The 15,608-nt window shown below is 46.5% G+C and overlaps 1 protein-coding gene across 2 annotated transcripts in view; it reads left to right on the forward strand.

The window, feature by feature from the left end:
* Window positions 1-15,608, forward strand: part of ZMIZ2 (zinc finger MIZ-type containing 2) — a 94,533-nt gene that overhangs the window by 76,445 nt on the left and 2,480 nt on the right. Inside the window, exons 15-19 of one of the 2 annotated variants that reach the window (XM_087706252.1) lie at window positions 249-317; window positions 3,539-3,786; window positions 4,427-4,578; window positions 10,577-10,924; window positions 13,132-14,959. In XM_087706252.1, coding sequence (XP_087562378.1) covers window positions 249-317; window positions 3,539-3,786; window positions 4,427-4,578; window positions 10,577-10,924; window positions 13,132-13,239 — 925 coding nt within the window. In that variant the 3' untranslated portion in view covers window positions 13,240-14,959. Of the gene's footprint in view, window positions 1-248; window positions 318-3,538; window positions 3,787-4,426; window positions 4,579-10,576; window positions 10,925-13,131; window positions 14,960-15,608 lie in introns of those variants that run through there. The other variant, XM_087706253.1, reaches the window with a different exon arrangement.

Below are 15,608 nucleotides of genomic sequence, written 5' to 3' on the forward strand. Positions count from 1 at the left end.
AAAGTCCCGAGGGGATACGAGTCTGTCCCAAGATCCTGGCCCTTTTTACAATTATAATCAGGTGTCTGGCAGACTATATACTCAGTTATTGTTGTTTTTGCCTTTAAAAACTTCCACAGCCAAAAGTTGCACCCACCCCCACCTCCCTCCTCTATAAGGTTTATGCTTTGAAATTTTGCAGCTGCAGCCTGTCAGAGCATTGCATATGGTTACTCCCACCCACTCTTATTTCTTCTTCTTTCACTCAGTAAAACAGCCTTGTTGGAAGGGCTTGAAGTGGACCAGTACATGTTGGGAATCCTGATTTACATTCAAAAGTAAGTTTCTTGGATTTGCTGATTTTTATTTCACTCTTGTGAAAGAGTAAAAAGAAATGGGATTGGCCAGGTATGGTGATGCTGTTTTATGGCCACCAGGGGGTAGGCAAGGGCTATCACCCACCCACCCTAACTCATAGGTGTTTCTTTCACTGTGATGTTTGAGATTAGTTGAAACCTAAGATTTTAGGAGAGAAATAGAATCTCTGAAGGGTAATCAGTTGTTCTGGAGATGGGATTGGTCAGAAGGAGGTAGACCAGCCGATGTTAGAAAGAAGGCCTTTGAGAAGGTCAAGTGCCACTCTCAACCCATAACAGAGGTCAAACGGGGTTCAGATCCCTGCCTGGGATTCCCTAGAGCAGCAAGACACCTTCACAAGGTTGTTGTGAGGTTATTATGAGTTCCTGGAGGGGGAGGGGTCACTATGCAGCTGCTTTTTGTGCCTTGATGCTGGTCATCCTCATAGCAAAGTTGAGGGAGATGCCATCGCAAACGGTCCCTTTGAGCAGATCTGAATTAGACACAAACCCCCAACTCTCCCTTCTTGTCTACATGGTAGCTGAACCACATGTGAACTAGTTGCACCCTATTCAAGTATTTGCTTTCCTTCACTTGGCCTCCTTCCACATCTTTTCCTGTCTCTTCCCCCACCTCACACACCCCATTCTCTGTGAGCTACCCCAAGAAACTGGCAGTTAAACATAATCCAATCAACACGCTTTAAGAGGGTAACTCTTCAATCCTTGGGGGCTGGTTGGTTATACTAATGTTCTTCCACTTCCCTGTTTTCAATCAAGAGTATTTAGCCAGATGCTAGCCAGCTTCTCTTTCCCCAACCGGGGTTGTCCAGGAATGCATAGCAAGTGCATCTAACATGCAAGACTTCCTTCCCATCATTTGAGGGCCTCCTGTTCCTTCCCTCCCCCCACCCCTAGCTGAACAAAAGACTGCATTGCTCTGCATGAAGGAGAAGGGACGAGATACAGCCAGAGAAGGCTCCAAGGCAAGGCAGCCTCCTATCTTTGTGTATGATTCCCTTCCATGGCTTTAGCAAGGACAAACATCATTGGGGAGACCTCGGTATTTGCAAGCTGTTTGAGAATTGCAGGAGTCCAAGCGAACACTCTGACTGCTCTCTGAATGTTGCATTGCATCAGTCCAAAAAAGAGATGGCCAGGCTACAGTTAAAGCAGACTGTTTTGGAAGTGGTTGTCCTTCCTCTGAAGACTGTAGCCTGGGAAAGCTCCTTTGCATCCCATTGTGCCTGGACTGGGATTGGCAAGCAGCCAATTGCACAATCAGTTAACTGAGGGATGCCCTCCTTTTCATTCAAGTGCTTGAGTGCTACTTAGCACGTCAGCTGTGATCAGCACTGAACTCACCTACCTTGATAATACAGGTAGTCTTGGACTTAACAACCAAAGTGGGAGCTGGAATTTCCATTGCTAAACAAAGCAGTTGTTACATGAATCGTGCCTGATTTTAGAATCTTTTTTTGGCTGTGATTGTTAAGCAAATGACTGCAGTTGGTAGCAAATCATGTGATTGTTAAAGCAAACCTGGCTTCCCTCCATTGACTTTGCTTGTAAGAGGCCATCTGGGAAAGTGATGAATGGTGATTATTTGTGATTACCAGTCAACCACTGCCCAGATTTTAATCATGCGGCCATGAGGATGCTGGAACAAGAAGTCACTTTTTCCAATGTCATAATTTTAAACTGGCGCTAAACGAACCGTTGTGAGTTGAGGACTACCTGTACTTATCCATACAATGGGTTGCATCGTATTTGGACTACTCTGAAGGACTTGAGGAGGGGAGGCTAAGCTCAAAGAGAAATCAGATCTTTCCATTGCAGCATAATATTTCATCCTCCATGCTGCTGGCTCCCTTATTTCCCCTAGAGTCACAGTTCCTCCTTTGAATTCCCATAATATTGTCAGGCTTCTGTTTTTTAGAACAGTGCTGGTAGAAAGAAAGGCTTCTCCAAGGAAGTCCATCTGATGGCCGCCCCATGGAACACACTAGAGCAGCGATGGCAAACCTTTTTTGGCTTGCATGCCATAAGTGGGCGGAGCGGGGGGGGTGTCGTGTGCGGGCGTGCCGCACCCATAATGCAATGTGCAACCCCCCAGTGCGCATGCGTGCACTACAGGCACGACCCCTATTTTTTTGCATGCTTTTTTCGCCCTCCCCAGGCATCAGAGGCTTTATAGGAGCCTGGGGAGGGCAAAAACAGTCCCCCGGAAGCCCTCTGGAGGCTTCAGGGACCTTCAGGAGGTTTCCCTGAAGCCTCCGGAGCAATCAGAACAACCTCCGAGCAAACTGGAAGTCCGGTTTGCCCGTAGGGCTGGTTTTTTGCGCTCCAGAGGCTTCAGGGAAGCTCATGAAGCCTCCAGAGAGCCTCTGGGGGGGGGGAGGCTCTTTTCGCCCTCTCCAGGCTCCCATAAAGCCTCTGGAGTCAGGGGAGGGCGAAAAATGGCTTTTAAAAAGGGTGAACTCATGCTCACGCTGGCCAGCTGACAGAGCAGCACCCCAGATGCCCTGACAAATGGGTCCGCGTGCCACCTGTGGCATACGTGCCACAGGTTCGCCATCACTGCATTAGAGCTTGTTCCATGGGTGGAGTAACAGTAGCACTCCTATGAGCTATTCTTTGCCTAATAATGCAATCAGCTTACATTCTTTTTCAATGAAGAATAGAACAAGCAGGGCACTGTATTCTGCAGTGTGTTTTTCCAAATGAAATAATGTCTCTTGGTGAGCAAAACAACATTGCTAAGAACAGGGGCAACTATCCATGTAGCCCCAGAAATGTAAACTGGAAGCCCCTCAACATCAACCCCTAAATCTTTGTGAGGCCTTTTTACCACTGGTTTGCAGAAGTTAGACATCAGCTCAAAGCCATTTAGAGATTTTCTTTCTTAAGAGCCCTTTGGGATTGTTTATTTTCCTTTTCTATTTTCCCTTTTCATCCTTTTGGGCTGGACAATAGCCTCATAGCCGAAATAATGAAGGATCCCACCTAGTGGTCTCATGATCAAGAAGCCCTTGTAGAGGCCTAAAATTCTAGGGTTGGAGGAGGCCATGTGAGTCATTGAGCCCAACCCCGTGCTCATCCCAGCATGCTTTATGACATGTGAATAACTGGGTGGTTGTATAAATCCATCGTGTGTGGGGGGCCAGGGTCGAGTGTCATGTGCAAACATCCCATTTACCCAGCTCCGAATATGAAGAGATCACCATCGACCCGACGTGCAGCTGGAAGCCGGTCCCAATCAAACCTGACATCCACATCAAGGAGGAACAGGACGGGCCTGTGCTGAAGCGTTGCCGTACCATGAGCCCCACCCACATGGTGATGCCCAGCGTCATGGAGATGATCGCAGCTCTGGGACCGGGTCCCTCACCATTTGGATCTTTGCAGTCCTCTTCTGCTGGTGGTGGCACCAACGATTACACCAACCAAAGTGAGTCAGCCTCTGAGTCCTTGTGGGGGGAGAGGGGGAAAGACCCAGATCTTGAGGGACAGCAGAAGCACTTAGATTTATATACCGCTTCATAGTTCTTTTATAGCCTTCTCTAAGCGATTTACAGAGTCAGCCTATTGCCCCCAACAATCTGGATCCCCATTTTACTCACCTCAGAAGGTTGGAAGGCTGAGTCAACCTTGAGCCGGTCAGGATCGAACTGGCTGTGGCAGAGTTTGCCTGCAATACTGGACTCCAACTACTGCGCCACCATGGCTCTAGAGAGGGATATAGTCTTCTCCTCCAAGAGAGAGAGAGAGAGAGAGAGAGCCTTCCTTTAGACCTCACTGGGATCTCATGGATCTACTTTGTGTATGGTGCATGATCACCATTGAAAGGCACAAGTGTTACATTTCTGTTATCAAGAAACAAGATACACCCATAATTGGTGCTTAACCATTGCAGGGGATTAGTATGAATTCTATTGATATGATGACTTGCTTGGTCCCTGCCCTACTTACCTCCCTAGTTTATCTTACATGGGGTTAGAACTAACTTTCATTCACAACATTCATATATATGTACAAGCCTTTTCTGAAAGATAACTTTCCTCCCTGACTACTACTATTTGTTCTTTCAGATTCAACCTTTTCTGGAACTTACTCAGATTCATTCCCCACTGTGAACCCCGGCACCCCGACGTTAAATGAATTCAACCCTGGGCCTCCTCCCATCTCCTACCAATCTGACATTCCGGGCAGCCTGCTGACCCCCGAAAAGCCAACTGGACAGGTCAGTGAGACGTTCTTCCTGAAAAATATTGGGAAATGGTCCTTGTAAATGGGCTATGGGGGGTAACCGGTCTACAACTGTTCTTCCTCCTGGGATCTTCACTTTGTAATGGACAGTTCCTCTTGGTCTTCTTGAACAGGTACATAAAATTCCTCTCCCATTTCCTCTTCATGATAGGCAACAGTCCTAGCATTGGATTTTGATAAGATTCCATAGCTTCCAGAATTTACATTGCAGATCCTTGAAAGATTTTGTGGCAGTGTCTTAAATCTGGGAAGTTGGGCAGCAAACGATGCTCTGTGGAGGTTTTCTCCTGACCCATTTAAAAACTCTTCATAAAAACCTCACCAGCAACATCATGATCAGTTACTTGCCAAGCCCTCCCATTTCTATAGCTTCTGGCTATGAAGTGGCAATTTTCATAAAACTCCCATCATGCATTTATCGGCTGCGTGTGAATACAGGAACAGGACTGTATTCTTTGGGTGATTTTCCGCACCAGCTGCCAGGAGGCCTTGTAAAGGCAGCTGAACAAATGGCCTCTTTCTCCCCTATGACGGTACAGGCTTTTCCCCAGCCTTACGAGGAGAATCCTCAAGAGAACATCCACAGAAAGCATTCTCTCGGGAGTCAGCAAGGCAGGGATGATCAGACAGCTTGCTCTGCTATGCGAGGCACTTAAAAACAAAGAGAAAGAAAGAAAACACAATATCTTATTCCGATCCACTTTTGTAGCAAGAGCATCTCATTTGAGTTCTAAGCTTCTTCCGTAGTCTTCACTCTGCAGAATATCCGTCCTCAACCTCAGATCCTTGAAATGTATATTGGTTTGTACCACCCATCTTATCCCCAAGCATGGCCATTCATGGGAATTGTAGTCCAACATCTGGAGAAGTCCTGAGAAAACAGCTGTTGAGTTCGCAGACACCAAGCAGCTGCACTTGTCAAAAGTGGATTCAAAATAGATATGTCAGGAAGAGATGAAGAATTAATACTAAAGGTTTGGTGTTTAAGCAACTAAAAGAGACTAGTGAGACATTTCCCCCTTTCCTATAAATGTTGTTTTGGTGAAACTGACTTTACTATAATCTGAGAAAAGAGCTGTATACAAAAAAAGAGAGGAAGAGCCAGGCTGGGATAGATTATTGCTCCATCTAATCAAAAACTCATATGTCATCGTGACAGGAAGTGGTGTTTATTAGAAGCTTCAGTGATATCATTCATTAGGGCCATGATGTCATCACACAGGTGATGCAAGCTGCTTAATTTGCATCAGTCACCTAAGTGTCATTTGCACAGCAGCAACACAACATAACATAGGAATACAATCAAGATCAAGGCAGGTCCTAATACCACTCTATAAAGCCTTAGACCTCACCTAGAATACTGCATCCAGTTTTGGTCACCACACTATAAAAGAGATGTTGAGACTCTAGAAAAAGTGCAGAGAAGAGTGTTGTGGCCCACCAGCAGCAGATTCGGACAGTGAGGAGGTTGGGGAGGAACCTGGGCCAGTTCCAGAGTCTGGGGAAGCCTCTGATGAGGGCTCTGTGTCGGAGGCATAGGGGGAGGGGGCAGAACCATATGCCAGACATCAGCTGCCTTCAGAGTCAGACATCAGTGAGGCAGACGAACAACTGGATCCTGTTCCCAGTGTGTGCATGCACAGAGTTGCCAGACGAAGGGAGCAGTTAAAGAACAGGGGTTGACTTGGGAGTAAGGCCACAGGTGGACAATGAATGACCCTTCCCAGAGGAAATAAATGAGAAGCAAAGATATCAGCCTGTCAGTTATCCAAGCCAGATAAAGTTTGTGTCTGTAAATCCTCCCTTAAAAGACTTTGCTGGATATGAATGAGCAGAATTCACAGTAAATTAGTAAAAGGGGTTTTTGTTGGTTCAAGGCGTTTGCTTCATGCTGTTGGGAAGCCTAGGTCAGAACAAAGAGCAACTAAGCTGATTAGGGAACTGGAAGCTAAAACATACAATGGATGGTTGCAGGAACTGGGCATGGCTAGTCTAGTAAAGAGAAGGACCAGGGGAGACAAGATAGCAGTGTTCCAATATTTGAGGGGCTGCCACAGAGAGGAAGGGGGCCAAGCTATTTTCCAAAGCACCTGAAGGCCAGACAAGGAATAATGGATGGAAACTGAACAAGGAGAGATTCAACCCATTTTCTGACAGTGAGAACAATCAACCAATGGAACAGAAGTTGCCTTAAGAAGTTGTGGGAGCTTTCAAGAAGAGACTGGACTGTCAGAAATGGTGTAGGGTCCCCTGCTTGGGCGGGAGGTTGGACTAGATGACCTACAAGGTCCTTTCCAACTCTATTATTCTGTTATATGTTGTGTCATCACTTTCCCACACCTATAAAGAAGTTGACTGTTATGCACGCAGCACACCAACATACAGATAATCCTCAACTTAGGATCACAAGTGAACCCAACATTTCTGTTATTAACTGAGACATTTGTCAAGTCACACTTAACCGCAGTGGTGAAGTGAACCACTGCAGCTGAGAAGTTAGTAACCCCATTGTTAAGTGAATCTGGCTTCCCCATCGACTTTGCTTGTCAGAAGGTCACCCCGAAGGGGATCGCATGACCTTGGGACACAGCATTGGTCGTAAATATGAATCAGTTGCCGAGCGTCTGAGTTTTGATCACTGGAATGGTGATTCCGGTTACATGATTGTGGGGATGCTGCAAAGGTCGTAACTGAAAAATGGTCTAAGTCAGTGTTTCTCAACCTTGGCAACTTGAAGATGTCCGGACTTCAACTCCCAGAATTCCCCAGCCAGCATCCGCTGGCTGGGGAATTCTGGGAGTTGAAGTCCAGACATCTTCAAGTTGCCAAGGTTGAGAAACATTGGTCTAAGTCACATTTTCCAGTGCTGATGATCACTAAATGAACTGTTGTAAGTCGAGGATTACTTGTACTTTTGCTTTTTAATACCTTACAAAAAGTGTCCCCTCCAAGGCACATCCTTTCTCTCCGAGCGGCTTGTCTCTCCTTTTAGTGTACAAAGCAATGAATGCGGGGAAAGCCTCTCATGCCTTCTTGTGTCTGCTTTGAATCAAGCTGACCTCCAGCTCTGGCATCATCATGGCAAAGAGAAGAAAATGTCCCAGCCTTCATTTTTTCTGCACTAAGGGTTTTTCCTCTCTCAGCATCCTTATCACGAAGTCCCTGCCCTGCCTTGCACAGGAGAGAGAAAATCCAGCCAGCTACCAGTAGGTGGCTCCACAAGAGTCACAAGAGCATAGAAAATACAAAAAAAAATCTAAAACTCCACATCACCTCAGTTATTGTCCACAATGACTGACAGCCAGTCAATGGAGTTTTTAACCTGTTCTGCGGGACAGCCTATTCCCCAAAGCACCGGAGGGCAGGACAAGAAGTAACAGTTGGAAGCTTACCAAAGAGCGATCCAACCAAGAACTAAGGTTCCTGACAATGAGAACAATTAACCAGTGGAACAGAAGCTGCCTTCAGAGGTTGCGGTTGCTGCAATGCTGGAGGTTTTTAAGAAGGGATTGGACAACCATTTGTCTGAAATGGTAGAGGGTCTCCCGCTTAAGCAGGGGGTTGACTAGATGACCTCCAAATTCTCTTCCACCTGTGTTATTCTATAAGTAGGACCACTCTCCAGTCCATGAACATTGGCCTGCAAAGTGAGCCTTGATCATCAAGCTACAATCTTGTCCCTTCTGCCCCCCTCAAGCCCAGGATTCAACGACAAAGATTTATTGGGTTCAGGCTTTACCCTCTGCAGGGTGCCCCAATTGAGTTATCAGCTGGGTAGCAAAACTCTCAGCTAAGGCTGAGAGCTAATCCAGACTCAAGGCTCTACAGGGGTGCTGGGTGTGACTGGATCTCAGCACCACTTGAAGAATTGGCACATTGGCTGTTGTGATGTATCACTTCCGCTCTTACTAAGCAGCTAATTCCCAATGCTGTCATGCACAACTGTGGGAGATCCACATTTTGCATGGCGCAAACTGTCTTTCTTGGGGCCAGTTCTGCTCATTGTGTCACCAGCAGATTTCCTCTGCGTGGGATTCCAGGGTGGAGAAATGAATATCGAAACAAGCCAAAACACCCCCCCCCCCAAATCACCCAAAGTTCCATGTGATTCAATGCATCAAAGAAGCCTGGTGCTAAAAACATTCCCTTAAGAATAGCAAGTTTGAAAGACTGGCACTCCTCAGCCTACTCTGTGTAATTTTGAGGAGAATTTAATTTCAGGCAGCCCACTGAGCTAGGAAGGGAAGAAAAGAGGGGGACTATTTGCTTCATCAGCAGGGGGGGGGGGGGCTCGTCAGATTATCTCCAGGGGAAGGTGCTTTCTGCCAAAAAAAAAATGTCTTTTGCGCCTCTGCCAGAGACGGTGAGGCAGTTCCTCTTTCAGGCGACAGAAGTACTGAAGCCGTTTGATGCTGGAAGAAGTGCTAGGTAAACATTTCCTAGACGTGGGTTATTTGTGTGTGTATGTTTGTGTGAGTCTGCACCTTGTTAAGGTGATGGATGAAAGCATATCCCAGTCAGAGTAAGGCACTGCAACAGAACCAGAAATAAATCTCTGCAGTGCAGGAATGATGCCCAACATCCTGAAGAAGCTTAGGTAACTTGCACGGTGGAATGGAGTGCGAGGGTGACCTTGAAGGGACAATGGGAAGAGATGCTCCTAGAAAACAGATAAGAGAGGAAGGATCCCCCCCCCCCAGTGGATTAGTGGTAAGGAGAAGAAACTTAGAAAAGGATCAAACAGTGAAAAGTGAAGGATGGGAAATGTGCACCTTCGGACTTGCTGGATACGGTAGTCTTACAATAAAGTAGAATTAGTTTATTTGGTCATGTTTTCTGTCTGGATGACCAGGAAAGTTGATACGCCTCCATCCTTGTGGCTAACACGAGACATGTCTACAGCTGGATGCTTATTTTGCTCTGAGCCAGAATGTGTAGCATAGTCCTCAACTTACGACCACAATTGAGCCCAAAATACGTGCTGCTGAATGAGAAATTTGTTAAGTGGGTTTTGCCACATTTTATGACTTTCCTTGCCACAGTTGTTAAGTGAATCAATGCAGTTGTTAAATTAGTAACATGGTTGTTAAGTGAACCTGGCTTCCCCATGGACTTTACTTGTCAGGTCATAAAAAGGGGATCGCATGACCTGGGGACACAGCACCCGTCATAAATACAAAACCAATTGCCAAGCCTCTGAATGTAAATCATATAACTACGGGGATGCTGCAAGGGTCATAAGTGTGAAAAATGGTCTAAAGTCCCTTTTTTCAGTCCCGCTGTAACTTCAAATGGTCACTAAGCAAACTGTTGTAAGTCGAGAACTATCTGTATTTGGCTTGTGTGATGAGAGAGCCTGATTTATTTTATTGTATTTATTTATTTGCCACCCATCTTACCACAGGGTAACTCTAGGTGGCTCACAGGTACCTAAAAGCTAAAACATAAAAAGTTAAAAACAAACATTAAAACACGTGAGGTGGGGGGGGGGACTCCTATTACTCAATCAACCACCCCCATTGACTGGGCCCCAACCCTCCTGTCTTCTCATAAGGGCCTGAAGACCTGAGTCGGCCTGGAGGCCCAGTGGGGGCCCAGCGCAATGGGGTGGTTGATTGAGTAATAAGAGACACCCCCCCCCCTCTGGCCCTGCCCTCCTCATGTGTCCTTGGTGTTAATGTTTGTTTGTAACTTTTTTCCGTTTTAAATTTAATGTAACTGTAAGCTGCCCGGAGGAAATCCACCGTTGTTGATCATTGAGGCTGGTGTACAGACCCAACCAAGTCAACAAAAGACTTGTCTTAGCACTACATGCGGGGGGGGGGGAGGCTCTCCTGGGACGGTGCACAGGGTGGGATGGGAGAACATTGGGGGGTGAAGGGGCCTGCACCACAGAAAGGGTCTGCATTGTGGCAGCTCTGCCCGCCCTCCTGTTTCTCAGCAGTTTTGCTTTCCTTTTTTTGCAATTGCAGATGCCTCCATCAAACAGGATGGATCCTTCTTCACACAATCCCATGCAACAGGGCCTAAATAACCCCAACCTCGGCAATCAGCCAGGCCAGCAGCAACAGCAGCAGCAACAACAGCAGCAGCAACAGCAGCAGCAGCAACAGCAGCAGCAGCAGCAGCAACAGCAGCAGCAACAGCAGCAACAGCAGCTCCACCATCGGAATCCCTCTCTTCCTCCCCCACCATCACGCCAGGCACCGGGACAGTCAGGCACTGGAGGCCCAGCACATGGAGGGGAGCTGCCTTTCAATCCTGGTCCTGGGATGGGAGGGCCACCTGGGCCTGTGGATGGGCCTGAACCTTCTCTTGACGTAAGTAGCATGGGGCTATCCCTCCTAAGCTCACCTTCCCCTCTTTTTCTGGATATGCCCGAAGCTCCAAATTCCCTCTCCCTCCCCCAGCTGCGCCCATGTGTAGCAATACAACTGGTGTGATGTACCTCAAGACAACTGGACATCAGAAGGTCTCCCAAGAGGCACACAAAGTGGAGGGAAGGGACCCAATATGCTGCCTTGCCAGCATATTCTCCTCTGCTCCCTCATTGTTGAATGGTACTATGTAAATCTTAGTGGCTTGTTAGGAAGGCTAGAAGCTTCCACAAAAATTGGCCACCTGGGGGAACATCCCTTTCGAGTTTCTCCATCTCCCAGGTCATGTTTGTCCCAAAGGTGCTTTTTCAAGAGGCAACGGAACTTCGTTTTTCTTTGAAGAAGCTTCTGGAACTCAGGATGGAAAGATTTATATTCCTTGCAGGCATTTGCATTCTTTTTATCTTTCCATTCCCTACCATCCCGTGGGAGCTAAAGAAGCTTCTTGGATGAGAAGTGAAATGTCTTCAAAGAAAAACAAGAAAGTCCAATTGCCTCTTGAAAAAAGCACCTTTGGGACCCACATGGGGGAGCAGACTAAGGAATGAGATACACTTAAGTCTCTACAAGGTCTGTTTAGCACCTGGAGCCACACCAGGGGTGGATTCCTGCCAGTTCTAACCTCTTCTATAGAAGAGGTTCCACAAATCTACAGTGCCGTTTAGAACCGGTTCCAGCTGCCTCCCCTGCCCGTCTGCACATCATCAAGATGAGGAGCGAGAGGAATTCTGGGAGTTGAAGTCCACAAGTCTTAAAGCTGTCAAGTTTTGGGGGGGGGTTTCTAAAGGGTTAGGGGTGCAAGGGTCTTGTAACTTGACAGTTTTAAGACTTGCGTGCTTCAAATGCCAGAGCTTCTGAGCCAACATTTTGGTTGCTAAGCAAGAGTGTTGTTAAGTGAGTTTCACCACATTTTACAAGTTGGCCACGCCCACCCAGTCACATGGCTGGCAAGCCACTCCCACCTGGTCACATGGCTGGCAAGCCACTCCCACCCGGTCACATGGCAGTAAGCTACTCCCAGAAGGCAAGCCACACCTACAGAAGAGGTTCTAAAAAATTTTTGAAACCCACCACTGAGCTACACCCACGTACAAAATAAATCTTTGAAAAATTCAATAGTTCTTGTTAGTTTGGGAAGCAGAAAGGGCTTGTTTGCCCACCTTATCTCGCAGGTAGTGCAAAGACCTTTCCCTGCAGACTCAGGGCAACATTGCCATGGTTAGGCCATGGCCTATTTAAAAAGACAGTTAATATTTATGCCTTTCTTTCTGCCATAGGCTTTTAATATAATTGCATCCAATTTAAAATGCAAGTCAAATAATAAAACCAGACATACGAGAATGAAAAAGATAGTAATCCACACAAGACTTGCATCAAGGTCACCAGATGGGAAACATGATGGTGTGGTAATACTATTAATAGTCCAACGGAAGCCCATCGTCTTCACCTTTGGTCAGAAAAGGGAGAAATGGGTGTAATCTTTGGAAGAGGGCATTCTAGCACATTATTATTATTTAGCGCAGTGGTTCCCAAACTTGGCAACTTTAAGATTTGTGGACTTCAACTCCCAGAATTCTCCAGCCAGCTGGGAGTTGAAGTCCACAAGTCTTAAAGTTGCCAAGTTTGGGAACCACTGATTTAGCGCATGGCAATGATAAATTAGCCAGGAAACTACAAGGCTAATACAGAGTAGTAGGTGCCTGCCTTATTATTCAGCATAACTCCCTCACAGAGAGGTCCCATCCCACATGTTGGCTACTTCCGTATATTGTCTTTGTCACTTATCAATGGCAGACAGACCCACATCCGACAGTCAAGGCAGAAAAACAAGAGTTTGATTTAAATATTGTTTATATTGGTGCTGAGGGTTCAGTCCCAGAATTACAGGTCTCCATTAAGGTGAAGTGCAAAGGCAAGAGAGCCTCAACTTGGCCGTTAGAAGGTGACACCCTCAGATTTCTCCTGTGGGGATGGTCTCAATCTTTCTCCAGGTCTCTTGCTTGAGGCTTTCATGTCCTTCCCCCCACACCCACCCCAATATCATTTTTCTTGATTGTGTATGATTTTGAACCTGCAACCTGGTCAGGTTTGTGATGTTCTACCACCATAGAGCTAGCAAATAACCCTGATTATCTCTGTCTTGTCCTCAGCTTCTTCCTGAGCTGACAAATCCAGATGAGCTGCTGTCCTACCTGGGCCCCCCTGACCTTCCCAATAATAGCAACGATGATCTGCTCTCTTTGTTTGAGAACAATTGAAGCCTCCCCAGATGGAACCCTGGCATCATGCTCCACCTGCCATGTTCTCTCTCTCTCTTTCTCTCTCTCTCTCTCTCTCTCTCTCTCTCTCTCTCTCACACACACACACACACACACACACACACACACACTTTCACTTACAATTTATCCCGTAGCTTCCCAGGCTGTCATCAAGAGAGAGACCTTGCCTTGTATCCCGGTGGTAGCCATGAAGCCCTGCTAGTGAATCAGTGCGCGGGACCTTGGCCAGGCAGCCATCTCCTTTTGCTAGGATTGCCTCTTCTCTGTAAAAGGGCTCCCATGGGAGACTAGGAAGGCTTGTTTTACTTGTTTTGAGAAATCCTTCCAGCCCAGGAGAGATGGCGCTGCTGCTGCTGTTGATGGGGACTGAAAAACGGCTTTTTATCATGTTACTGAGGCCAGATCAGGTAGAGGGCATTGTCTTGCTTCTAATAATATTCCCAAGATAGCTCTACAGCCAGGGCAGGAAGAAACGCATCTGGTTAGCCTTTGGAAATGTGACTAGAATTGACAACTCCCATCATGTGCATCATTCTTGATAACTTGAGATGAGTATGTCTGCCTGATCATCTGAAGCTATGGAATGAAACTGACACCTGACACTTCATCCACTTTCCTCGTGGATTTTAAAGAACAAATCCCAAGGAACATCGGAGCTCTGCTACATCTAGAGAAAGCAGATCAAGCTTGCCTGCTCTTATCTGTCCCTGGATCTGGAGCCCTCCTTCCCATGAGCTACAGTAGTTCTCCCTGTCCATCCTCTACAGCCTTGATATGGACAGAGCAGCAGTTCCCCATGTGGTTTCCAGCATCGTGGTGAGAGCATCCTCAAATTCAGATGAGCAACCTGCCCGCTGTCTCTCTCTTCAAAAGGAGGCTATTCCCCGCAGAAGGACCCCAGGCAAATTCCAGTTAGGAAATCTTCCCGTGACTTCCTGCTGACTGTGAAAGTGAAGAAACGCATCTCTGACTGAAAGAACCAAAGGTTCCTCAGATATAGCCTGACAGATCGCCTCCGTCAGTTGATGGATCCATCTACAAGCACAACAATGTACATAATGTAGAAACACTAAAAGAAACAAACAAAAAAGAAGAAGCGAGGGTGGGAGGAAGCGAAAGTGGGAGGGATGGGAAAGAAAATGTTTTAAAAACTCATCACACTTGTTGTATAGTCTCATGGGGCTCCCCAGGCATGGGGCAAAAGGTCCTCTGTATAAATGTGCATAAGCTTCCTAGATTGTAATATAGACCATTCCACATGAGACAGAGTGCACCATCCAGAGACGTGATGCTTTTAGCCATAGCCGGGGCTTGTCCCTTGCATTTGATCTGTGGGGATCCCGCCAAAGGAGAGTCTGGATGCTGAGATTTTACTCATTTTAATCCCGAGCCCCCGAAAGTTAAGTGGCAAACGAGACAAATCCCAAAACTTAAGTTTTAAAATACGTGTGTGTGTTGGCCTTCCGTTCCCTTCCATCCCGCCCAGGAACCTACTTTGGTTAAGGGTTGCACTTGGGATGGTGGTGAAGAGATCCCAGGTGTGATCTGTCTGTGAAAAAATCAAAGCCATTGTTTGTGGCCAGGTTTCCTGAGCCAGGGAATCCCTGAGTCCCAAGTGCTGACAGCTCTGTTGACTTTCGTGTATCTTGTTTCATTATTGCTATATATTAAAGGATTCTTTTTGGTGGGGCTCACCAAATATCTTTTGTGGGCCGTTGACTTTCAGGTTTGATTGCTTGCAGCCTTGAGGAGTAAAAGGGGGTGGGGAGGGCAGATCACACGGTGAGTTATTTTCTCCTCCTAGAATATAGGAACTCATTTCTTGAAGAGACAAGTCAATGACCAACCCAAGGCCAAAAAATATTAAAATTGGCAACCATGTCACAGAAACCAAAGAATGACTAGGAGCATAATTTTGATTAGGATATAACTACAATAATTTGTGTGGTTGGAGATGGTCCGTTGTCGCAAGAGGCAAAATTAACCTTGAGGGCAATAGAATACAAGCACTGTAGAGAATACAACTTTGGAAGCAGAGAAATATTTGGGGGCCATGCTAAAAGATTAAAAAGATGGTGGAGGCTGAAAGGGTGCCACCCCCCCCCCATAAATAGCTATTTAAAAAATCTCTCCCTCTCTAAAACTGATCGATGCTTCTCCTCTTTTAAGAGAACCTGGTATTCTTATATGTTCCCAGCAAAAACATGAATCTTATCTCTTCTAGGCGTTTGTGCTAGAATTCAGTAAACCTTGGCCGATTTTCATTCAAATCTGAGTGATGGAGAAAAGGAAACTCGGCTACACTCTCCTATTACTATTATCAGAATCACCCTACATGAAGCACCCCA

The sequence above is a fragment of the Thamnophis sirtalis genome, unplaced genomic scaffold (genome assembly GCF_051295495.1).
Source record: "Thamnophis sirtalis isolate CommonGarterSnake01/CBP01778 unplaced genomic scaffold, rThaSir2_p1.2 scaffold_2, whole genome shotgun sequence".
Taxonomy (NCBI): Eukaryota; Metazoa; Chordata; class Lepidosauria; order Squamata; family Natricidae; genus Thamnophis; species Thamnophis sirtalis.